This window comes from Sander lucioperca, chromosome 16 (genome assembly GCF_008315115.2).
Source record: "Sander lucioperca isolate FBNREF2018 chromosome 16, SLUC_FBN_1.2, whole genome shotgun sequence".
Lineage (NCBI taxonomy): Eukaryota > Metazoa > Chordata > Actinopteri > Perciformes > Percidae > Sander > Sander lucioperca.
In genome coordinates, this window is record NC_050188.1 from 7,649,248 (window position 1) to 7,674,277 (window position 25,030).

Here is a 25,030-nt window from a genome sequence, read left to right on the forward strand (position 1 = left end):
ATGAAAATATATATATATATATATATATATATATATATATATATATTTAAAATACAAAATGTGAATGTAATTTCAACAGCAGCACAACCTTACTGCATAATGGTTGTCTTATCTGATGCCATCACTAGGCTGATTTAAGAATTGAATTTAGGCTGCTATATTTAACAGTGAGTTCATTTCATTCAGGTGTGAGGATGGTGGATCAGGAAAGACAGGGGAAGGCAACAGGTATGTCTAACATTAGGTGGAAGTGTAGGGGGAGCCACTGGATACCAACAGATTCATTTCTTAATATTATTAATATGGAAAAACTAATGATGACTAATGCCAAAATTGTTGCTGCTTACCCCTCTGACACTGGGTAGTTGCGCCCCTGCTCGTTGCCTCTCTCCTGATTATCTCTTATGTTTTGAAAAATAGATTGCATGTGTTGTTTTAGAGCAGCATTATGCACATGATGATGTCACAGTTCCATCTGGTGGGTTAGGGAGTAGAGAAACAGTAAACTGCAGACACCCAGTGGACCCGGTGTCCACTGGGTGTCTCTGCCGCTCCATTTCAGCTGCTGTTTATTATCACTTTGTCTGTGGCTTGGATTTCTTTTTTGACACGTATACAAACCTACCCACATTGTTTTTTGTGTGTTAAATCAAGCTGACGTGCTGCATGGAAGGGCTATGTGGTCCATAAGTCCATCCCACTCATCATTTTACAGATGAAAAGACATTTACCACTAGCACCACCAGTCACTTTAGCACTGCTTTAATAGCATCAAGAACCCACCCAGCCCCACGCACACCACACACAGCTAGATAGATGATCAACAGCTTGAACCCACGCTAAACCAGGACTCTTAGCACTGTCAAATGTGCTATTTTGCATTTATTTTTAGAAACATTATTTTCAAGCTGCTGCCTGATGCAGTAATGATCCAGTGACGGTTAGTGTTACATGAGAAAACACTTCTATGTGTTGGGTCTGATGCTGTTCTGAGTTGTAAGCAGAGTATGACCTGCAGCGTCACACACATCGGCTGGAAACAAAGGCTGCAACATTGATATCAAGTCGTTTTTTTTAACACAGAGCCGACGCCTTTTGGCCTTTCAACAATGTTTTTTTTTCTTTAGTACCTATTCTCCCATCTTTTGGTTTGTGTGACAGAGTTGGTGGATCTCCAGCGGGGGGGGGGGGGGACTTGTCTCATTCGTGGTCTGATAAACAGTAAATTCATCAATTTCACTGCCACATACTGCCATTTCCCAAGCTGCTGTAGCTGTCATGTGTTGCCACTTTGGATTTAAAATTGAATCCAATAAACAGACTACGGTTGCACGATATTGACAAAATATGAAATTGCGCAATAGAGCATGAATATTGCGATATCGATAATAATTTCAATATTCTTAAATGTACATAAAAACGCAAAAGTTGTGGGAAAACACGTCCAAATAGATTAATAGAATATCAAAACAACACAAGGATTTATTTAAACTGACAATAGAACCTGAATAAATAAATATAATATATAAATATTTTTTTTCGGGATATTACTATGCACTCATCGTCCAGTGTCTTCTGGTGGTTTTTGAGGTGAGAAAAGACGTTGGTTGTATTGTCTCTTACGCGCTGTACGAACTGTATGTGCATAAGCTTGAGGAACATCTGTTGGCTTAAAGCCAAAGTACTTCCACGCTGGCGAGGAGACATTATTTTTGGCTACTAAAGTTTCCTCTTCAGTCTCCATAGTTTCGTCGTCTCCCTAAGTCACCCTCATGTTCTTACTTTTCTGTCTCTTTCCTTTCGATCCACACACTCACTTCGCAGTTCACTCTGTCCTCTCTATCTCCCTCTTCACTCATGCTGTCTCTATCTCCCACTTCACTCACACTTTCTCTATCTCCCACTTCACACGCGCTGTCGAACTGTACGCGTGTGACAGGGCAACTGGCCCTATGAAATGTGCGGGCTCTAAATTGATCGCTGCATCTCTCCACAAAGTACACGGAATATCACATTTTTCGGGATATTTTTAATATTGATATTGCAAAAACGATAGTGAGTCGATATATCGTGAGATATATATCACAGAGAGAAAATGTTGCATATTATGCATTTTTTGTCCAACAACCAATATTTCACAATGTCTATATGATCTGTATACAAGAAGTCTCTATGATAATTATATTTTGTATATCCTGAGTAAACACAGTGAATTTAAAAAAAGGAATCAAAGAAACAACATAAAAGAAAATCCAAATCCTGAAATTAAATTTGGTCTACGTACTGTAGCTGTCAGCTGATGCAGATGAAGTGTCTGTGAGTGGGCACACGCCTGGGCTGTGAATAGGAGCACTCATTACCCACAGGAGCAGTCGTGATGCTGATCGGGCCATGATGGAAAACAGGTCAATACAATTAGATACACCAACACACACACACACACACACACACACACACACACACACACACTCACTCCAAAGCTACTACTGTGTGTGTGTGATTTGAAAGGAAATGGTGGAAGAGACTAATCAGTAAAGTAGGAGGACATGTTGGGTCCAGCAGGTATACTTTTGAAACGAAGAACAAATTGCATGCTCATTGACAATAATAATAATAATAATAATCTTAATAATAAATAAATAATAATAACCTCCTAACTAATACAAGGTTTTCTCACCAAACTCCCTATATTCACTAAGTATTTCTGGCCAGCTGGGCTTTATAAGAAGGTATAAATCTGTCCAGCTGCCTACCTGCCAACAATTTATGCTATTTTAGTTATTTTTACCATTTTTCCTGGACTGGAATTGTACCTCGTATGATGTCATGTGACACATACATTGATTGATTGATTTATTGATTGGAGGTTTGATCTCTGTCTTGAAGCAAGATACTGAACCCCCAAAAAAAACATTCCAGGTACCTCCTATCCATGTGTCGAGCGTTTTAGAACAAGACACTAAGTCTAAAAATGTAAGTAACTTAAGCATAAAATTAAAATATTACACCTTGCTGACTCACACAGTTAAGTTGAAAATGTGCTCAAATGTCCTGTTTTCTGCAGTTAACCATTGTTTCTCCCGTTAGAATCAGCATCATAGTTGAGTGTTGGGGCTCTAAGATGGGGGGGTAACAGTCAAAGACCCCGCTTCCACCTGCTGTTAACATCTTCTTGGCTTGTCTGATCTGAATAGCATATATACACGGCTGCTTCTGGTTTTTAACTTGATTTTGTGTGTCTCCACAGCTGTTGCCATGACAACAGACGAGGCCGAGAGTCAGCAGAAGAAGCCGAGGCAGCAGGAGGAAGCGGGCCAGGACGCCGGGCCGCCCCCCTCCCCGGAGGAGCAGCCGTTCCGGCCTCGGAACCGCAACTCTGCCGGCCGCGGCCTCTCCCGCCTCTTCTCCTCTTTCCTGAAGAGGCGCTCGCACTGTGACAGCGAGGCGGGAGACAAGGACGACAAGGAAGAAGAAGAAGCTAAAGCCCCCATCGCCGACCCCGAACCTGAGCTGAGGACGGAGGGGGAGGCAGCGCTGGACCAGCACTCAGTCAGCAGTGCCGAGCCTCAGGTCTGTCTGTCTGTCTGTCTGCCTGCCTGTCCCTCTGTCTGTCTGTCTGTCTGCCTCTTTGCCTGTCTGCCTCTCTCCCTCTCTGTCTGCCTCTCTGTCTGTCTGTCTGTCTGTCTGTCTGTCTGTCTGTGTCCACAGCGCATCTCTATCTGTTCAATAAAGACAGAGAGGACCTTAGTTTGATTCAGACAAGCGAAAGAGAGAGTGGTGAATCTTAAAGGGTCATTTCATAATCATATTCTTTAATATCATTATTAAATAAGGCTACGTCTTTATTCTCCACTTCTTAGAGAACACAGAAAAAGGTTACTTCCCCAAAACAAGAGACACAAAGGCAATTCAAATTTTAAAAAAAACATTTCAAAGCGAACAGAAGGTGCAGTGTGCTGCTGTAGCGTTTCTCTGTTTCCTGATCTGTGTGGGCCAGTGACAACTCATGAGGGTGAGCAGAAACCTTTGTCCCAGCCGTCCGTTGGACCATTTAACCTGACAGTAAAGAGATTGATGTCTTTAATGGTAACATATAGTCTAATTCTAAATATATCTAAATGTATAAGACTAAATCTGCCACAAGGACACATCATTAGAGTGTAGGCTGCATCATAATCACAGTGTCTCTGTCAGGCTGTGCAGGTAGAGAAGAAAGAAGCTGAGGAGGAGGAGGAGGAGGAGGAGGAGGAGGAGGAAGAAGAAAAGGAGGGTGGAAAGGACAAAGACAACGCCACGGAGAAAGGAGACGAAGCTGCCCTGGAGAAGGAGGCCAAGGAGCAGGAGGAGGAGCAGGAGTGTGGCGGTGAGAGAGAGGAAGAGGGCGAGAAGATGGCCGAGGACGAGGCCAAAGCTCCCAGAGCTCCACGCCAAGCCAAGAGCATGCAGATCACTGTTGCGCTGCTGGACGACACACTCTACCAGTGTGAGCTGGATGTAAGAGCACTTTGTTTTTCATTCTTTCAGACATTATGCACACACTACAGGAAAATTGCATTTCAGCTGGTTAAACGATTTTGTTTTGATATAACAAAAGTATCAGGACATTATAAAGCATCTAGTGTTCCAGCAGCACGATTATGCAAGTTTATTTTAATGTATTTATCATTTTTATTAGGCCTGCAGCGTATGATTATTTCCATTATTGCTTACTTTTCTTGGTCAATGGGTTATTTGTTGAGTGTATCTGTCAGAGAATAGGAGCAAATCAGAGCCCAAGGTTTTGTCTTTGAGTTGCTTATTTTGTGAGATCAACAGTTAAAGCATTCGCTTGGCGCTCCATTGGATGTATTTTTTTGTGATGATGTAATAAAAATATGCCGACAACATTCAAAGCTTCATTCAAAAAGCTTTGATGGTAAAAAAACAAACATTCGGAGCAGCTGCAATCTGGATCCTTCTGTACTACGTTTATTAGTAAAACTATTGTAAAAGCAGCTGTCTGCCATTATAACTACCTTGACATTTTCCAGTCTGGATTTAGGCCCCAGCACAAACTGAGACTGCTCCTGTCAAGGTTTTGACTGACGGTAATAATTACATTAATCTGGTAAAGTCTCCGTCCTCGTGTTATTGGACCTTACTGCAGCTTTTGATACGGTTGACTATAATATATTAATAGACAGACTTGAACATTGGGTTGAATTGGTTTAAGTCCTACCTTCAAGACAGAGACTATTGTCTACTAGTGTATTAATTGATAGCTGTACATCAGAGAATTCCCCAACAATGTGTGGAGTTCAGCAAGGGTCGATTCTCGGACCTCTGTTATTTAATCTTAGCATGCTCCTGTTAGTTGAAATATTACAAAAGGTTCCATATCACATGTATGCCTGTCTGGGAACCATCACCTTATCGTGGTGAAGAGGTTTGTGTGTTCCTGTGAACCTAAGGGCTGTGTTGTCTGGAGCCTGGTGCTCCTGGTAGGGTCTCCCATGGCAAAGTGGTCTCAGACAAGGGGCAAGACTAAGAATGGTTCAAAGACCTTATAATTCATCGAGGAAGAGGAGAAGTTACCCTGCCCGGAGGAAGCCCGGGGGCCCCATCTGGAGCCAGGCCCAGATGGAGGGCTCTTCAACGAGTGCCTGGTGGCACCCCCCTCTCCATCCCATGGGCCCACCACCTGTGGGAGGAACTGCTGGGGTTGGGTGCACTGCCACACGGGTGGCAGTGAAGGTAAGGGGCCTCGACGGACCAGACCCGGGCAGCAGAGGCTGGCTTTGGGGACGTGGAACGTCACCTCTGTGTGGGGGAAGGAGTCAGAACTTGTGCGGGAGGTGGAACGTTACCAATTAGATCTGGTGGGGCTTACCTTTATGTCTTAATTCAATTAAATTCAATTTTATTCATAGTAGCAAATCATAACAACAGTTATATCAAGACACTTTACAGCTAATTAATATAATTTAGACCCAAAAATTCCAACAATTCCCCCAAGAGCATGCATTTAGTGCAAGAGGTTCTGGAACCGCACTCCTGGATAGGGGTTCAGACTTTTTTCTTCTCCGGAAATTGCCCAGGGTGACGTGCCGGGCAGGTTTGGAGATACTCACAAGCCCCCGAAATATATTATCTCAAAAGACTCCGGAGGCAGTTGCAGGGTACTGACAGGCCCTAAGGGCTGCAGCCTCTGCCGTGAAAGAGGCAAAGCAGCTCCAAAGTTTGGAGAAGACATGGAGAAGAAGACTTTCGGTCGGCACCAAGGTGCTTCTGGAAACCGTTCGCCACCTCAGGAGGGGGAAACAGGGAACCATCTAAGCTGTGTACAAGGATGGGACACTGTTGACTTCAACTGAGGAGGTAAGTAGGCGGTGGAAGGAGCACTTTGAAGAACTCCTGAATCCAGCTAACACACCCTCTATGGTAGAGCAATTTCCCTGGTGGAAGTCACTGAGTTAGTCAAAAAACTCAGAGATCTGTCCAGAAATGCTGAAAGCTCTGGATGTGGAGGGGCTGTCTTGGATGACACGGCTCTTCAACATTGCGTGGAAGTCTGTGCCAAAGGAGTGGCAGACCAGGGTGGTGGTTCCCCTGTTCAAAAATGGGGACCAGAGTGTGTATCACACTTTTCAGCCTCCCTGGTGTTTAATGTGTCTTGTTCTCTGTATGTCAGAAACATGCCAAAGGCCAGGAGCTGTTCCTGAAGGTGTGTGACCACCTCAACCTGCTGGAGAAAGACTACTACGGTCTGGTCGTCACGGAGACAGCCACCATGAAGGTCAGCTGGATTAATAATGAGTCATTAGCTAGTATTACAACATCCCAACCTCAGCCATTTCACTTTCTATGTATTTTATGTCATCAATGGTTAGATTAGATGAGATTAGATGGGATTAGATTAGACAGGATTAGATGAGATGAGATGAGATCAACCTGTGGTGTTGAAGGACTTGTTACACTTAACAGTGTTTGATGATATCAATCCCTAATTTTCTCGATCAGACCTGGATGGACCTAACCAAGGAAATCCGCCGGCAGGTACGAGGTGAGTGGAACTTTCTGTTCTCATTTTCATGTTTCTCATACATGTTTACATGTATTTATCACATCTTCCTTTTCTCCCACAGGGGCCAACTATAACTTCACCTTCAATGTGAAATTCTACCCACCAGACCCAGCCCAGCTGTCTGAAGACATAACCAGGTACTGCATGGTTCAACTGCTAGGTATCTGTTATTATGAATGCGGAGTTCCATACAGATGTTTGTGCTCTGCAGGTACTACCTGTGTCTCCAGCTGCGGAAGGACATCCTGCAGGGCCGCCTGCCCTGCTCCTTCGTCACCCTGTCCCTGCTGGGTTCCTATGCCCTGCAGTCGGAGCTGGGCGAGTACGACCCCGAGGTGCACGGCAGCCATTACGCTAAGGAGATGAAGATGGCCCAGGGTCAGACCAAGGAGCTGGAGGACAAAATGATGGAGCTCCACCGTACCTACAGGTCAGACCACTGGGCTTCTCTCTCTTTACCCTGGATTCAAAATGTACACAGGAAAAGTACATAAATAGTGCCTTCCAAAATGCAATTAGGTATCTGAAGTAAAATTACTAAAGGAGCATAAATGGAGTCACTAAGTAATTTTGAAAAATGACAGCACTTATGTAAATGCACTTGAATTCACAGAAGTAACTCCATGTAATTATTAACAAGAGAGGCTTAAATAAAGGATGAATCAGAGGGTTTGGTTGAATGGTTTGAATGGAGGTGCTGTGGTTGCTGATTGTTCCTGTCTGGATTCCTCGATGTAAATGATCTCCACAGTCCCAGTAACTCACAGCTTGTGTGTGATTGGTGCTGTGGTGTTGTGCAGGTCAATGAGTCCAGCCCAGGCAGACCTGATGTTCCTGGAGAACGCCAAGAAACTGTCCATGTACGGAGTGGACCTGCACCAGGCCAAGGTGAGCCTTCAGCTGCTCTCTAATGCTCGACAAAGTGCCTCATAAGTAACGGAACTGTGTCCGCACTCGGACACGTTTTGGCTGAAGTTCAATCAAATACAAATATAAATCATCTTGTAATGTTTTCAGTTAATTTAATGGTGTTACCTTTCTAACGGTATGTGGTTTTAACTATTTACTTTAGCCTTGTTTTTACAAGAGTCAGCAACAGGAAGTTAACAACGGTGAATTAGCCGTACGTTACCGTCGGCCATACTCGGACCCCCCAATCTCCCTGCTGTAAAAACTCTGTGCGCTTCAAATACAACATACATTACATTGGGCAACTTAATCTGGGCGTGATAGGATTCAGTCTTCCAATGCTCCATGAAAACTAAATGCATAGACATCTGTTACATTACATTACATGTCATTTTTTTCTTTACCACTCATGCATCAGAGGAGCATACACACCTGGCCTGGAAAGCAGGAAGACATGTGACTTATGAGCTTTTACAGTGGAAATCAGGTCAATGTGTTTACGTCAGAGAGGGATTTAAGCGCCTGTGGTAGAGGGCTGTACTGCCCCCCGGTGGAGGATGCTGACGCTGCACTATAAAACAGCTGCTGAGCATGCAAACGCAGCAGAGTACAACTTCTCTCCTCCCATAAAGCTAACAAGAGAAAACACTTTAAACACATGCTGTGTGCTGATCACCACTGGTATATTAGGAACACTTTGACTGAGTCAGACTGAGAATGTAAAATGTATTTTTGTAAATAAAAATACACTTCATAACAACCTAAACTGGTAAATTGATAGGTATTTAACTTAATAGTTAATAATAGTTATTGTACTGTTAACAAACAATGAAATGGTGGTTAATAATGTTTAGTAATTATTAGTAATGCTATAATTTGTTATTTTAGTTTAGTGTAATATAAAATCAATGTATAATAATTATTTTGTAAACATCAATAAACATTATTTGGATGGCTTTTATAAAGTTGAATGACAGCTTTTATGAACATGAAACAGCCCCCAGACTCCATGTACATAATCAGTTATTTTAGCATGGTAAAACACACTTCATTCAAAGTGGACAGAAACAAAATAAAACTATCAAAAGCCGTCTTGGTTTGTCTTTCCACTGTTCCAACAATCACCGCTCTGGTTTGGTTGAAATAAACCCTTAATTCACCCATTTACATGTGGAAATATGCTGGCTCTATACACGCTAAAAGTACTGATTATTTACATGGAGTCTGGTGGGTTTGGTGATGGTGATTTCTGGGCTGTTTCATGTTAAACAAAAAGGATCTTACTCTTTAACAAAAAGGTCTATCTCTGTAGCGATCCTTTCCATAATGTTGTCAGACACTTAGAATAATAATCTGAGCCTGTCAGCGGCAAAAACAGAACTTTTAGTGGACACTGACTGACGCTGAACATTTGTCCTATAGGGTTACATTGCAGCCCGGTTTACAAACACTAGGTACAGAGTTCTTACTCAATATTGGACCAATTACAAATATTCTTATTCCCATTAGACACCAATGCATGGTAAAAGTTGAAAACAAAAAATTAAGTTACCAATTTCAGTGCAACACACTCCACCCTTGTTGCAAGGTTACAGTTCATTTGATGCGTGTTAATTGAAGCTAAATAATAATGAATGAATAAATGCTGCATGGTTCTGCTACATGGACCAGTCTGTAAAAAGGACTGGCAGGGAAACGTGACGCAGAGGATGAAGCCACACCAAACACCACAACTACCAAACAAAGACACGAGAATACAGAGTGGTGACCACAGGTCATCTCAGGCGCCCACTGCTAATCTCCCAGTCCAATCGCATTGTCTCGTTGACTATCCCTTCACGGAGAAACACACCTGTCTCTCTCTCTCGCTCTCTCTCTCTCTCTCTCTCTCTCTCTCTCTCTCGCCCCTTTACGGAGAAACGGCTGATCTCAATTCAATATATTTGTCTACAAAAGGGGGGCCCTGCAGAAAAAGTTTGGGAACCACTGATCACATTCATCAAACAGACAGAAAGTTTAAAAGGGACGGTAGCCAGGATGTGTTGATCCAGGGAGGAAACGTGATAAAACTGTTGCTTTCTGATGTCAACCTGCGATGCCATGCGTTGTTCTTCAGACAGCACTGTCCACCACCAGGATCAAATCCTCCAACAGTCTTAAGCACACATTAATTAATTCCTTTTATTGGTCACCCGTTTAAGATCTTTCTTTATCTTTGTCGTTCATTTCCTTGAAGGCTCTTAGCTTTGTGAAGTGTGCCTATCCTGTTGATTGTTAATGGACATCTTTCTGCCAGGATCTGGACGGTGTTGACATCATGCTGGGGGTTTGCTCCAGTGGTCTGATGGTTTACAAAGACAAACTGAGGATCAACCGTTTCCCCTGGCCCAAAGTCCTCAAGGTCTCATACAAACGCAGCAGCTTCTTCATCAAAATCCGACCGTCCGAGGTACAGCATGTTCTCATATCACCTGTAACATCTGTAGTCCATTGTTCAACACTCAACTCACCCTAACCATAAAGGGAACCATACCGATGATTTCATCTGTCATCTTTCTAGCAGGTCTGTGTTTCTCATTTCAACAGGTGGAACAATATGAGAGTGCCATTGGCTTCAAACTACCCAATTACAAGGCAGCCAAGAAGCTGTGGAAGGTGTGTGTGGAGCATCACACCTTCTTCAGGTAGGTGTTGTGTGTTCCCATGGCTGTGCAGTGTTTGAGTTGAAGGAACTGAATGTGCTTGCTGCTGTCTGACCCAGAGTCAGCTCAGAAGATCAGTCTCAGTGATCTGTGTCCGTAGGCTGACCTCCACTGAGATGGTCACCACTCCCAGGAAGTTCCTGGCGTTGGGCTCCAAGTTCCGCTACAGCGGCCGGACTCAGGCTCAGAGCAGACAGGCCAGCTCTCTGATCGACAGACCGGCTCCTCTGTTCCAGCGCTCGTCCAGCAAGAGGAACTCCCGCAGCCTGGATGGAGGTACACTGTTCCCCCTGCTGTTGGTGGAGGTGTAGGCCTGTGACATCATGGCTACCCCCTGGATCTTGTGTTCTTTTAAGCCCAGTTCAGACTAGGGATGCAACGATTATAGATTTTGTTGGTACGATTATAGTCTGAAAAATAATCACGGTTTCACAATTATCACGATTATTATACATTAATTAATTTCACTGCTAATGTATGAAATCACATGAACACTCTAAATTTGAATGTTATTTATTGCTGCCTTTTGAAACAGAAATAACAGTAGTTTTGAATGTTTTGAAAATGATTATATGATCAATCATCAACCTTTTTATTTAAATTCATCTGAAAAGATTAGAGACTAGAGGTGAATCAGTCACACCACAAACAAAGGCCCAGTTGGCAACAACAATGCTGTGCTTTTGGCCCTCAAAAAGCTAGAATCGGCTCTGCTAGCTGGTGTGTCTAGAAGTTGGAGGAGCTGCTAGACAAGATGCACCTATCCCAGGGAGATTCGCAGCATGTTGCCAAGATATAAATGCAATAGAGAGATTTATGTCCCATAGGGGATGAAGAGGAGTAAGTCAGTAACGTTAAGTGGTAACATCAGTGACATGATTGAGCTGTTGCAGAGTTTTGCCTCTTAGTCTTAACGTAACGTTATCATCAGTGCACTCACTGTGAATGCAAACATCGGCTCCTGACTCGTTAGCTGTTAACGGTAACGTTAACGGTAACATTACTGTTAACATTAAACATGCCAACGTTAGCTAACTGGTAGCGTTAACAAGCTAACAAACACTTAACAACGTTAACAAACAATAAAGTTGCTAGCCAGCTTACCAACTTGGGTTGAACTCCCTGTTGCAGCTGCAGCTGTCCTAAGGTAGGGGGCTGGCTCTGCTCTGTGTTTTCCTGGTGTTTGCTAACTTTATGTAACGTTTATGTATTTATGTAATGTAAATTGCAGCAGTAAGTTATCTCACCATCCCACTGTCACTCTGTCAGTCAATACTCGCGATGACCTGACCGGCGTCTGATGTAGGCTATGTGTACACAAACTTGAATTTTTATGTTGTCATGGAGGTTTAATAAGAACTGCACACACTGCTACACATAACGTGTAGTCAGTTAACACTCAGTGTAGCGGAGCCTTTACAATTAATTAAAGGGATGGTTCAGAGTAATTTCACCCTAGGGTCCTTGCACCATGACCTCGAGCCAAACACCCCCCCAGAAGCTTTTTTTCCCTTGGTTTAACATTGGTCGAGTTAGCGCTATCTGGCTTAGTGCAGGCGCTAATGGAACCAAAGGTGTATCTCGTAAATTACCCCACTAATAATGCCCAGAATGGTACCAAACTTCTACAGTACAGTTCTACAAGGTTGCTACCTTGAATGACGGTACGGCGCACGGGCTGTGGGTTATATAAGGGCCTGCCCCTTGTGCGCCTTGCGTCAGACGTGGCCAGCCAATCATGGCTGGCGTAGTGAGAAAGTGCTTCTGAGGGATATGTGGGGAGGCGTACCCATATGTGAGATACCTCACTCATGCTATCAGAGAACCGGGGTTACCGTCGTAACCTTAAGTTTTCCAACCAGGGGTACGTGTTCCCCGGGGGGGGGGGACTTCTACAGTTGCCAGGGGGTTCTTAGAAAGATTGTGGAGTAGCTTAACTAATTTAGAAGAAAAAAATGATGATTTCATTGGAAGAATATATCTATATCTACATATTACCATGAAGTCATCTGTACACCTGAACACTGCATGGGGGAGGGGGTGAACACAAGCCTGTTCCTCTTTTATCGTATGAAATGGATTGGTGTAAACGTGTTTAATAATGTTTTTGTTAATTGCATGTTCAAACAAATGGTCATGCTTTGTTCATTATAATGTAAAACGAAGTAAACGATTCAGTCATTCATTCATTCTTATAGCCCATGTAGCCTGGTAAGTCTCAGGGGCCACCATACACTTCTCCCAGATGGGTTTAGTGAATCTGTCTCACTGGGCCACATGGCCAACAGCAGTGAGAAGTGCTGATATGTGTCTGAAAATAAATGGATGGACATGATCAGTTGTTAATGTTTGGAGGTGAATGAAACTGAATGACATCTTAACGCAGCGTCAAACAACAGCATGCAGAAATCTGCAGGAAGTTTAGGGAGGCCATGCTGGGAAATGTGTCTAACACACTTATTGGTCAGAGTTAACTTTTGGATTTTTCTCCGTTCACTCCAGCCATGGCATCCACTCCTGACAATAAATCCACTCGTCCGGTCAGCGCGCCTGTTATGTGTGCGGTGTCTCCGGGGGAGGGGAGTCCCTCGCCGCTGCTACCCGCCCTGCCACGCTCTAACCACCATGACGGCTCCACAGCCAAAGGCCAGCGCTCTGCAGACAGGAAGGCAGCGGGGAAGGCAGAGGGTCAGCCAGCCGAACACACCAAGAGCCACAGCCCCAGACCAGAGGCCACTCCAGACATCAAGGTAGGGGACACACGCCAGCACATGGGCTTTAGGTGCCATCAAGTTTTCACTCTGTACAATATTGAACAAAAAGGGGAGGGGACAGGGCCTCTGCAGTCAGTGATCACCAACAGTGAAGACGGTATTAATAAAGAAATATAATCCCACTGGTCAAATTAGTCACTGTATGGGTGCCATACGTTTACAGTAAAATGTAAGGAATGTGCCTGGCCCCATGGGAGTGACTGAGTTTGACTTTGAAGTTGCAGCAAGAAGGAAAGTCATGTGGTTTTGCATGTGTGAAGTGAGTCTATCGTTTACGGAAATGGAATTTGCCTAAAAATGAATTCTTCCTGACCACCAGAGGCAGTGCTTTACACTATAGTTGTTACCCATCCTGCGTAGGTCAAGTATTTAATATCAACAACGTCACATGTGATTTGGGATGATGTCGGGCAGCCCATGTCATCATCAAGATGTCCATTGTATCTTCTTGCAATAATCCAGGACTGCAGGATGAAACTAAAAGCTTTGGAAAGACTCTTGGCTAGTAGCCCTGTAACGGCGTGGTTGGAGCTACGGTTTCATGCTCTGAAGACCATCAAGGCTACACTGACTCAACTGGAACACTAAGTATTCTCTTTCTGTTAGTTTTAAAGTGCTCATATTATGCTCATTTTCAGGTTCATAATTGTATTTAGAGGTTATATCCGAATAGGTTTACATGGTTTCATTTTCAAATTTTCATTTTTGTTGTACTGCACATTGCTGCAGCTCCCCTTTTCACCCTGTGTGTTGAGCTCTCTGTTTTACCGAGTGAGGCATCACACTTCTGTTCCATCTTTGTTGGGAGTTGCACATGCGCAGTAGCTAGGTAAGGACTACTAGCCAGTCAGAAGCAGAGTATGAGGGCGTGCCACGCTAGCAGCTAGGCGAGCATTATAACATGTGTTCCAAAGTGACCACGTTTGTCTCTGAAGTAAAGGCTGGACTACAGTAGAGCTGTTTGGAGCAGTTTGTGAACAGTGTTTTCTGTTGGAGATGGTAAGTCCCTTTGGGGTGGACTTTTCACTTTGTAAACCTATAACGTGCACAAAAATATATATAACACAATAAAGGTAAGGGGAAAAGCCAAAAAGCATAATATGAGCACTTTAAAGTAAGTTCAATTTGAAGTGGAAGTGTTAGCGCCTACAGTGATCAGCAAAACATTAGCCAGCGCCGGCTATTTATGAAATGATTTATTTTTTCCCTCAGTGGTAGACAACCTCCTTATAGTAAGTCCATGTCTCTCTGACGATTGCTTTCACTTGTCAAAGCGTTTTCCTTTCTTAGTTGTGATTCCAGAGCAGATGCTCCCCACTGTGTGTAAACTTCCTTTGTCGCTCCACATCGTTTGCTCGCTCATTTTGTAAGTGTCAGTACTATTAACCTGTGTCTGGTTACTGAAGGAGCTGATTGGATCGGAGTGTTGCTCACCCTGTTTAGCAGTCGGCTGCTCTCTGTAATGAAGGAGTGCTTTTGCTCCCCATTAACCTGTTGTCTTTGAAGAGAGAAACAATTGAGAAATAAAAGAAAGATAGAAAGATTAAAACATGCAAATACATAAAAAAGCACAATTATTCATTTCACAACAAGCAGCCACTGCACTGGATTAGGCTGCATGGAAGCCTCTGATGGTCATCTAGAATTCATAGAACCGTAGTTGCATAAATAACTCTTGCTTCATTGCTACAGGTTAACATTTCCTCTCTTTTTAGCAAGTCACAGCTAATGGCTGATCTCAAAGCAAGTTTTCCACATTTTGATAAATGCACTCATTTCATTCTTTGCAAAATAATGTTGAACTATTGTTAACTATAACTATTGCTTTAAGTGTTCACATGGAGCCTGTTCCTCACTGTAGTGTATATGATGGGAGGAACATTCTGTATATGATTTAGTGTCAGTGTAGCCGGTGTTGACCAAAAGGACAGCTTTTAGCCCTGGCTGGAATGGATCCTGATGTGTGAGCTTTGTCTGTGCTAGCAGACAGTGGCCCGGAGAGAGCGCAGACACTCGCCCTCTGTCACCACCGCCAATGGGAAGAGAGAGAAAAAGAGCCAGGTTTGTTTGCTTGATGCATGATCAGCCTGAAACCGTGTTGGAACCGCTTGGAACTAGATAAAACTAAAGCTACATTATACGTAGTGAGTCCGAACATTTGGCAAAACAGCATGCACTGTGTCTTTGAGGGTAACAAAGGAAAAAAAAAAGAGTTTAACTCAGTAAGGTAAATGCATCAAAGAAAGAGAAATCTATGTATGATGCGTACTGTAAACGATCATATAGTGGCCTTTATTTAAGAAATGCAGAGAGAATCAGGGCCTTATCTCCCTGTTTTCTGCTCTGCCCCCCCTCCCTCCATGTTTCCCCGTGTACACGGTGCACTGACTGCTGCAGTCAGCATAATGTTCATCTCCACAGCAGAGCCCTGTCACACTCACTATTCTGCTCATTAGTTCCAGGTGCTTCTTGTTGCTGTTTTTTTGATCGCTCTGAATACCTTGTGCACAGGTTTTTCACATTACAAGCAAGAGGTGGCTCAAAGCGTATTCTGTCCCCTGCTCTGTAGGAGTCAGCAGTATGGATAAAACCCTAAAGTACCACAAATGTGATTGTATATCTTGACATCAGCATATATATTGTAATATAATACATCTTACGGGAGCAGTCAGTTCAGTTATTGTTGGCCAGACAAAATGTCTGATTCTTCTAACATTCCATTTGCTGGATTTGATAAAAACAAAGTGCAAGATCTCATTCATGTAAAATAATGTAAACATCTAATATTGCCATAAATCTTTTCTGATCAGTATAAGAGGAGATAAGCCTTTATTGATCCCAGAGGGAACATTCAACAGCACAGAGACAGAAATAAGTTCAGGGAAATAGAGACATCAAAATAAAATGAAATAAGAACAAATAACTGTGTGTAGCAGGAGATAGTGGACCCAAATGCAGGGAAAGCAGGCAGGCAGGAGAAAGTTGAAGATGAGGATTTATTGAAAAAACACAAAAATAAACCAAGGAAGTCCTGAGCGCAGCAGCAGGCAAAAAAACAATACCAAAAATGAAGACAAAGAGAATCCAAAAAACCAAGGGAGTGCAAACAACTGGAATAAACAAACAAGAAGCATAGAAACTAACGAGAGCTGACACTGGGAGATATGACAGGAACAAAAAAAAAAAAAAACCCGCAGGGAAAATAACAAACACAGGCACACTTACTGAAACACACCGACAGGACACAAAATGAAAGGGGAAGACAAAGACTAAATACGCAGGGTAACGAGGAAACACAAGACAGGTGACACAAGGCTGGGAAACAGGTGGAACACATTAGGGCAATCATAAGGGTGGGAAAACACAGGAAGTAAAACAAGACAAGACAAGACAGCAAACCAGACCGTCAAAATAAAACAGGAAACAGGGCAAAAATACAAAACAGAAAAAACAGACCACCACAATAAAACAAAACACAGAACAAACCAAACCCATAACAATAGAGAGTACTTTAGAGAGTATAACATATGAACACAGTACAGTATGAGAAGTATTACAGTTAGTATTACATTACACCTTACACTATATATCATAGCTCATACCATACTGAACTATGTTAATATCTAAATACTCTCTTACCACGTCGTATACGATGTTATATTTCTTTTTTGCTAGAATTAACACTATTGTAACTTAATGACAGTATCATGGCAGAACCCAACTCTGGAAAACCTGACATTGTCTTTAGGTGTCTAAGGGCTTGCAAAGTTTGCCTGCCCGTTACAGATAAACGGAAACGTGAAAGGGGCCTACCTGTCGCCAGTTCGCTCAGCCCCACCCTGCTCCACCCAGTCACACGCTCAGTCCCGCCCGGCTCCACCCAGTCACATGCTCAGCCCCACCCTGCTCCACCCAGTCACATGCTCAGCCCCGCCCCGCTCCACCCAGTCACATGCTCAGCCCCACCCTGCTCCACCCAGTCACATGCTCAGCCCCGCCCCGCTCCACCCAGTCACATGCTCAGCCCCCCTCAGCCCAGTCAGGTGCTTAGCCCCGCCCCGCTCCGCCCCGTCACCTGCTCAGCCCCGCTCCGATCAAAAGGTAGAAAACATACAACTACCAGAATGCACTGCGCCACACCTGCCTAGTAACGCTCCCTGCTGGCTGACGTTACCCATTGTAATACATCCAGCTCGTCTGTATAGACACAGAATGGTGGCTGGCTGGTAACCATCAGTCTCAAATGGAGAGCTGGAATATATTTCGGTCAACTATTAAATTAATCTCCAACTATTTTGATAATCCATTAATCAGTTGGAGTCATTTTTTATGTATAAACAGTGAAACTTGTGTGAAGTTAGTGTGTTAAATGTGAATATGTTCTAGTTTCTTCTCTCCTGAATATCTTTGAGTGGTGGAACAAAACAAGACATTTGAGGACGTCATCTTGGGCTTTGGGAAACACTGATCCACATTTTTCACTATTTTCTGACATTTTAGAGACCAAAACAACTAATCCAAATAATCGTTAGTTGCAGCCCTAGCAAACCCTAGAGGGGAGAAATAGGCAGTACAGTAACAGAATCTTGGTTTATATTTGATCAGTGAGAGAGAGCGGGGCGGCTGTCTCTCTCGATCTACTTCTGTACTCGTGCCCGTATTTTGAAGCCCAGTCTGTAGTTTGTCTGAAGCAACAGGCCCACAGCTGGCAGCAGAGCAACACCTCACTTGGAGTTGTTGTGCTGTCCTGTGAGCGGGGAGGTCTGGGCCCTGGTAAGTTGGATGGAAGTAAACCATTGACCATGTGTAAATCACATACTACCAACATTATGATACAGAACTGGTTGAATAAAAGTATCCATTTAACAAAAGAAGGGCAAAGTAGGAGTGACTGGAATTCATTGGTGAATTCACATTGTGTTTCATCTAAAAAGAGCAATGCTAAAATGATGTGGAAATGTCCATTATGCTGACTTTATCATAAGCAGTCTTAATATATATAATTGCTCCTTTTTTCTGACGAACCTGCCTTTATTTGTTCACGTTGGTCATCTGGCCATCATTTTGAGTTTATGCTATACAACTGGAAATGTTTTTGCATGAATATCAGTTTTTGACTAAAACTGAACAATTTTTTTTTCTTCAGTATAGTTCAGTATGTTCCATCAGTTGTCCATAGTGTCACGTGAAGTCAATGACATGTTTTTTTACTGTGTAACAAATGCTTTGTTGCTGAGTGGACTGGGGTGGGAGCCTAACAAACAGTAACTGTGTCTCTCCTGTGATGGTGGAGCAGCACTCTCCTCAGGACAGAACAAAGACGGAGATGGTGCGGGTGAGGAAGGTTAGCATCATCCTCATCCCTTCATCACTTCCACATGAAGATACTTTTCACTTGCTCTTCCATTGCAGAGACACCCGGTGCTTTAGTCTCCTGATTGCTTTATGATTTCTGGCTGTGTGTCTTTTTGTGAAGGCTTGTACGTGTCCCATACATGTACAAGAGCCTGGCCAAACCATAGAGAAATGAATCCATTGTGCAAGTTATTATTGTGTCACTGCCATTCCCTGCAGCTGTTTTCTTGTTTAAAACACGGTATCTCCTTCTCCAGAAGCAAACATGCAGCTATATTGTTCACAACATAGCGTTGGTAAGAGGGAGCATACCTTTGGTCGGGCCACATTCTCATGTGTTCGATCTCTGTTTAAGAAAAGAGCTGTTTTTGCTGATTGAATCGGTCCGTCCAGGAATTTGCAGATGTTTCTGGTTATTGTGACCAAAAATGATTTTGTTGTGGCTTTGTGTGTGTGAGGCAGGTTGTAGCTTTATACTGTAGGAACATAATCCGAATTGGGAAATGATAACAATAAAGCCAACACTTGATGTTTTCATGGTCTATTATAGTTATGAGCTAGCAGTATATTCCATATAGAACTCCCAGAGTTAATAAATTTGTCTGCTGTGATCAACATCGTAATGATATGAGAAGTAAGCCGTAACAGTACAAGGAAATTGCAGTATTTTCAGTCATAAAGTCATAATTCTATGCTAAACTTAGTCAGAATAAGATGTTTATTTGAATTCCCCATCATAGTAGACAGGTGACAGTCTGTCAGCGTATGTGTCCCATGGGGTTGTGAAGACCTGAAGTTAGAGATTTCACAAATAGCATTTTATCGCCATAGATTAGGATAGTGGAATGAAATCAAACGTTGGCATCATGTTTTAGTTCCAGTAGTGCCCTGGTGCATCATGGGAGATGAGCTTCACAGATGCAATGAAAGCCATGTTTATGGCATCAGAAAAGGAGACACTGTCCCAGCCTGGAGAAGCTGTGCCAGCCTGGAGGTGAGTTTTTTTTTTTTGCAGGATGGTAGGGGAAGACTCATGAATATTCATTAGGGAACTCATCCCTGATTGGCTACACTGACATTCTTACCCTAACCATAACCAATCCCACTCCTCTTGCCTAAACATAACCAATCCCACCAGAGCAGGCAACAAGTACTAGCCATTCAGAGGGAGAGTAGGGCGGGTTCTTCCCCTACCATCCTGTAAAAAAACATTTGCAGCCTGGAGACCCTGAGCAGACATTAGACAGTGTCCCAGATTGGAGACACTGTCTCAGCCTGGAGACACTGAGCAGACATTAGACAGTGTCCCAGATTGGAGACACTGTCTCAGCCTGGAGACACTGAGCAGACATTAGACAGTGTCCCAGATTGGAGACACTGTCTCAGCCTGGAGACACTGAGCAGACATTAGACACGGTCTCAGCCTGGAGACCCTGAGCAGACAGTAGACACTGTCCCAGCCTGGAGACACTGTCTCAGCCTGGAGACCCTGAGCAGACAGTAGACACTGTCCCAGCCTGGAGACACTGTCTCAGCCTGGAGACACTGAGCAGACATTAGACACTGTCCCAGATTGGAGACACTGTCTCAGTCTGGAGACACTGAGCAGAGATTAGACACTGTCTCAGTCTGGAGACACTGAGCAGACATTAGACACTGTCCCAGCCTGGAGACACTGAGCAGACATTAGACACTGTCCCAGCCTGGAGACACTGTCTCAGCCTGGAGACACTGAGCAGAGATTAGACACTGTCTCAGTCTGGAGACACTGAGCAGACATTAGACACTGTCCCAGCCTGGAGACACTGAGCAGACATTAGACACTGTCCCAGCCTGGAGACACTGTCTCAGCCTGGAGACCCTGAGCAGACATCAGACACTGTCCCAGCCTGGAGACACTGAGCAGACATTAGACAATGTCCCAGCCTGGAGACACTGTCTCAGCCTGGATACACTGAGCAGACATTAGACACTGTCCCAGCCTGGAGACACTGTCCCAGACTGGAGACCCTGAGCAGACATTAGACAATGTCCCAGCCTGGAGACACTGAGCAGACATTAGACAATGTCTCAGCCTGGAGACACTGAGCAGACATTAGACAATGTCCCAGCCTGGAGACACTGAGCAGACATTAGACACTGCAGCTCAGACTGATTGTATCAGACACAGCGATTTATTTTTCCTCAGATATCTGTTCTGGCTGTAAAAATAGCAGCTGGACAGTAGATGTGGACAGTCAGGAAATGCACATGTAGTCTAAACACATCCAGAACCCCTCAACTGACACAGATTAGACCACGACATACCATCCCAGGGTCCACTGTCCGATAGGACTTTTGCTTTAGATGTTTTATTACAGAAGGCGATGAAACCCATGATAGTTCTGTCATTGTCTTACTTATAGATGGAATTATAGTGAAAACTTTAGTAAAAAAATGATACCCCTTTTAGCTGAGGACCCAACTTTGGGAACCACTGGTCTAATGGACCCAATCTAAGCATATCATCACACAGTTCTACTCTTGAAATATAAAATCACAAGCTATATTAAGTAATTATTATTATTATGTCTTTTTCTGGGAAAATTCTGACTTTATTCTCGTAACATTCTGACTTTTTTCTCAACATGTCACAACTTTTCTCCCTAACAGTAGCTATATTACTTTATGGTGTGATGAACTGAAGAGACACACTGGTCTAGACAGTTGAACACATTTATCAGCTGAGGTTCCGTTCACCACGCGTTTCACCACAAACACCACTCCAAATGACTCTGTCTGAATAAGAGACCATGTCAGCCTAAAGCTGAGCATTTGCAGGTTGAATTTGGATGATAATATTAATGGTGCCATCATATTAAAATTAGGGGTGTCACGATTCTTTTTTTTTTTTTTTTATCAAAGTCTGTTTATTAAAGATTTTCAGAGCATACAAGATCTAAACAAAATACAAACTATCAAAACTAATCCTGGACATCAGCGCAAAATCTCCTCACATTTCTTGCAGAAAATCCTCTTCACTTTCATGTGATATGCACACAGAGATTCTGCAGATAAAATCTCTGAAATGCTCTCTGCAGATCCTCCTGTTTCTCTAAAGTCATGTGACCCTCGTTAAACTAATGGTGCATTCAATTGCGCCTCTAAATAAAACTCTGAGAAACTCAAACTGATGTTGTATAGTACCATTCTGCCATTTAGTGGCTCTTAATGTGGCATTGCCGTCCCTGCTAAAAAAAATGAAAAGTGAAAGTCGAATCGAATCATGGATTTGGAGAACCGTGACACCCCTAATTGAAATGTGAAAATAATGAAGGGAAAGGGAATGTTATTTTTTTTTTTTTTGTTTAAAGAATCTAATTCCTGCAGTGATAGCAGACACACAGCGCTGCTCCTGTACACTGCAGCAGCCTGTGCATGCACAGCATGTGACTCCACTCCATCAGCGAGTGTGTGTCTGCTTGTGTGTGTGTGTGTGTGTGTGTGTGTGTGCGTGTGTGCTTACTTGTTTTACTATATTTGTGGGGTCCAAAAACCGGGGAATACAGTATACTTGTGGGGTCTGCACAGTCTTGTGGGCCCCAAAATGCTGGATCCCACAAGGTTGAAGGGCTGTTTGAGGGTTATGACTTGGTTTTAGGATTAGGGTTAGAATTAGGTTAGGGTGAGGGTAAGGGTTAAGGTTAGGCATTTAGTTGTGATGGTTAAGGTTAGGGTAAGGGGCTAGGGAATGCATTATGTCAATGACGGGTCCCCACAAAGAAGTGAAACAAGCGTGTGTGTGTGTGTGTGTGTGTGTGTGTGTGTGTGTGTGTGTGTGTGTGTGTGTGTATGTAGCTGAGTTCCTCACCTTCCCCTGCTGAGCTGGCCACGCTGGGAACTGCAGCCCCACAGCCCATTTTGTGTGCTTCATGCCATGGCCGAAGTTGGAGTCCATTGCAAATCAAATATTCAAATGTTTGAATGAATTCTGCAATATTTCCAACCAGCTCTTCCTTTTTCCTGATTTTCCACAGAAAAGAGCTAAGAAACTTGAGGGTGAAACTATTTATATCAGACATAGCAATTTAATGTTGGAGGTTGGTATCTTCACTCTTCACATCTGTGTTCTGGCTGTTTGCTGCATGCCGCTGTTGGTTTGTTTTTGCTTTGACACGTCTGTTTCTTTTCATTTCTTGCATGTTTCCAGCTTAACCCTAAAGGCTTGGCATGCACTATTTTCCTCTCTGATTCTCATGCAAGTAGCTTTACTTCACATTGTCGTTGTCTTTGTCATTTCATGTTTTCATTTCATGAAACATGATTGGAAAAAGGTCTCTTTTTTTAGTTTAAATTGGTACTGTGGCTTGGCCGCTGGTGCTGAAACAAACAACACAGCTGCTCTCGTTCCTTCTTAAGGCTGTTTTATGCTTCTGCGTCAACTCCACGCCGTAGCTACGGCGTCGTTCCTACGGCGTCGTTCCTACGGCGTCGTTCCTACGGCGTCATGACCCTTTCGGAGTTCTGCGTCAGAGTTGCTTTGCATCGCGGTGCATTTCACCACCATAACGCTAGGGGGTGATAAGTCTGAGGTTATTTGCGAGGTGTCTGCCAGCCATTTTATGTTATGTTAGCAAGCAAACTGTAGCACAACTGCCCACAAAGTACTGCTTGCTGGCGAAGTGCTAATTTCAAAACGTTACTGACATATAGACACTTTACAAACGGATAACCCCGTCATTGTAACCAAAATATGTCTGAGTTTATTTGCAAAGCTTATGTCAGTGAACTAGCATGTTGCTACAGTAGGCTGCTTGAAACACCGACTATCAACACACAGGACGAGTTGGCAAATCACAGTCCTTGCGGTCTGCGTCGCCCCGACACTAAGTTACAAATTTTTGGAGGTGCGGCGGAGGGCTTGGAGGGGGGTTCGCGGCGACGCAGAGGGGTCTGCGGGGGTATGCCATACGTTCGAGGCAGAAGCATAAAACAGCCTTTAGCTAGCAGTCTTTGTCACTAGGTAAGCCCCATCTACCCCAACTGACAGTCATGCAGAACAGCCAATAGGAAGATAGAAGCCGTGACATACTAATAGACTTTCCTCAGATCTAATGATTGTAGTCGGTCCCCAGGAGACTTCTTTAGCAAGTTTTGTCTTAAGCTTTTTGCGTGTTACTTATGTATTATCTGCTCTAGCTTTTCCATTGTTTTAGATTGTCATTGTTATTATTGTCCAAAATGATGTGAAAACGCATTTTTTTTATTGAAAAATGTAACATGGAGGATCCTGAAACTCCCTGTCGAACACGTGCACCTAAGTCTTCCACAAACCCAGGGGAAACACTGAATGCACTCCATCTGTCTGTATGACATATGGAGTAGCCTTACTGTGGTCAAAAACATACAATTTTAAAAGATGTATGTAGATGTTCAAAATGTGTATAAGCTATAAGCAACTCCTGGTTCTCATCAGTCAGGGGGAATGATTTTAGAAATTAAAACATCTTTTAAATTCAACAACCCCAATTTGAAGTCTCGAACCCCAAGCTGGGATAACCCTGATGACATCATCGGGGTTATTTTCCCAGACTTGATGAAGCTCCTCCAGAACCACAGACGACATCACACAGCGGTTCTTCCAGGCGTAGGAGTTTAAAAAGTGGTGCTTTGTAGGATATGCACAATAGTTAAAGACTGAGAATGTCATGTGTCCCAGCCACAGAGGAGTTTCAGTTTCACTACCTGCTCTGCTGTTCTGCCAGGATGCAGACATTTAGATTCGTCAAAGCAGGAAAAGCACAGGCGTAAACAACATGAACACTGTGTCTCAGTGAGCATGCTCAGTACCAGATCCCTGGAACCGGCTGGTCATTATGTCTCCTGTTGTGACCAGTCAGACTGTCTGCCCTGACAAGAGTCTGCTGACAGAGAGGATTGAAAAAGACAATACTTCCTTGTTCCTTTCCAGTCATGTATGTCTGTGATGTCACCAACAGAGTCATTGGTCCTCATGGTTATAGTTTAGTTTCATTTGATTAATGTTCTACATGAATCTAACTGTAGCACATTGTGTGTGTGTGTGTGTGTGTGTGTGTGTGTGTGTGTGTGTGTGTGTGTGTGTGTGTGTGTGCGCGTGCGTGCGTGCATGCGTGTCTGTGCCATCCTGTGCTGGTTTAAATCATTTTAGAGAGAGGGATGACATGTAGTTCTTCCAGCTTGGAAACATGTTGGTGAATTTCCCTTTT

General features: G+C 43.5%; 1 protein-coding gene across 20 annotated transcripts in view; it reads left to right on the forward strand.

The window, feature by feature from the left end:
• Positions 1 to 25,030, forward strand: part of epb41a (erythrocyte membrane protein band 4.1a) — a 96,889-nt gene that overhangs the window by 42,802 nt on the left and 29,057 nt on the right. For 3 of the 20 annotated variants that reach the window (XM_035992837.1, XM_035992836.1, XM_035992839.1), the window contains exons 2-16: positions 3,248 to 3,570; positions 4,195 to 4,494; positions 6,671 to 6,775; positions 7,000 to 7,042; positions 7,125 to 7,200; positions 7,275 to 7,493; positions 7,864 to 7,951; positions 10,269 to 10,421; positions 10,559 to 10,656; positions 10,775 to 10,950; positions 13,177 to 13,424; positions 15,432 to 15,509; positions 18,745 to 18,792; positions 22,820 to 22,882; positions 22,993 to 23,040. In XM_035992837.1, the coding sequence (XP_035848730.1) occupies positions 3,256 to 3,570; positions 4,195 to 4,494; positions 6,671 to 6,775; positions 7,000 to 7,042; positions 7,125 to 7,200; positions 7,275 to 7,493; positions 7,864 to 7,951; positions 10,269 to 10,421; positions 10,559 to 10,656; positions 10,775 to 10,950; positions 13,177 to 13,424; positions 15,432 to 15,509; positions 18,745 to 18,792; positions 22,820 to 22,882; positions 22,993 to 23,040 (2,058 nt within the window). In that variant the 5' untranslated portion in view covers positions 3,248 to 3,255. The remainder of the gene's footprint in view (positions 1 to 3,247; positions 3,571 to 4,194; positions 4,495 to 6,670; positions 6,776 to 6,999; positions 7,043 to 7,124; positions 7,201 to 7,274; positions 7,494 to 7,863; positions 7,952 to 10,268; positions 10,422 to 10,558; positions 10,657 to 10,774; positions 10,951 to 13,176; positions 13,425 to 15,431; positions 15,510 to 18,744; positions 18,793 to 22,819; positions 22,883 to 22,992; positions 23,041 to 25,030) is intronic. The other 17 variants (XM_031278625.2, XM_031278630.2, XM_035992846.1 and 14 more) reach the window with 16 other exon arrangements.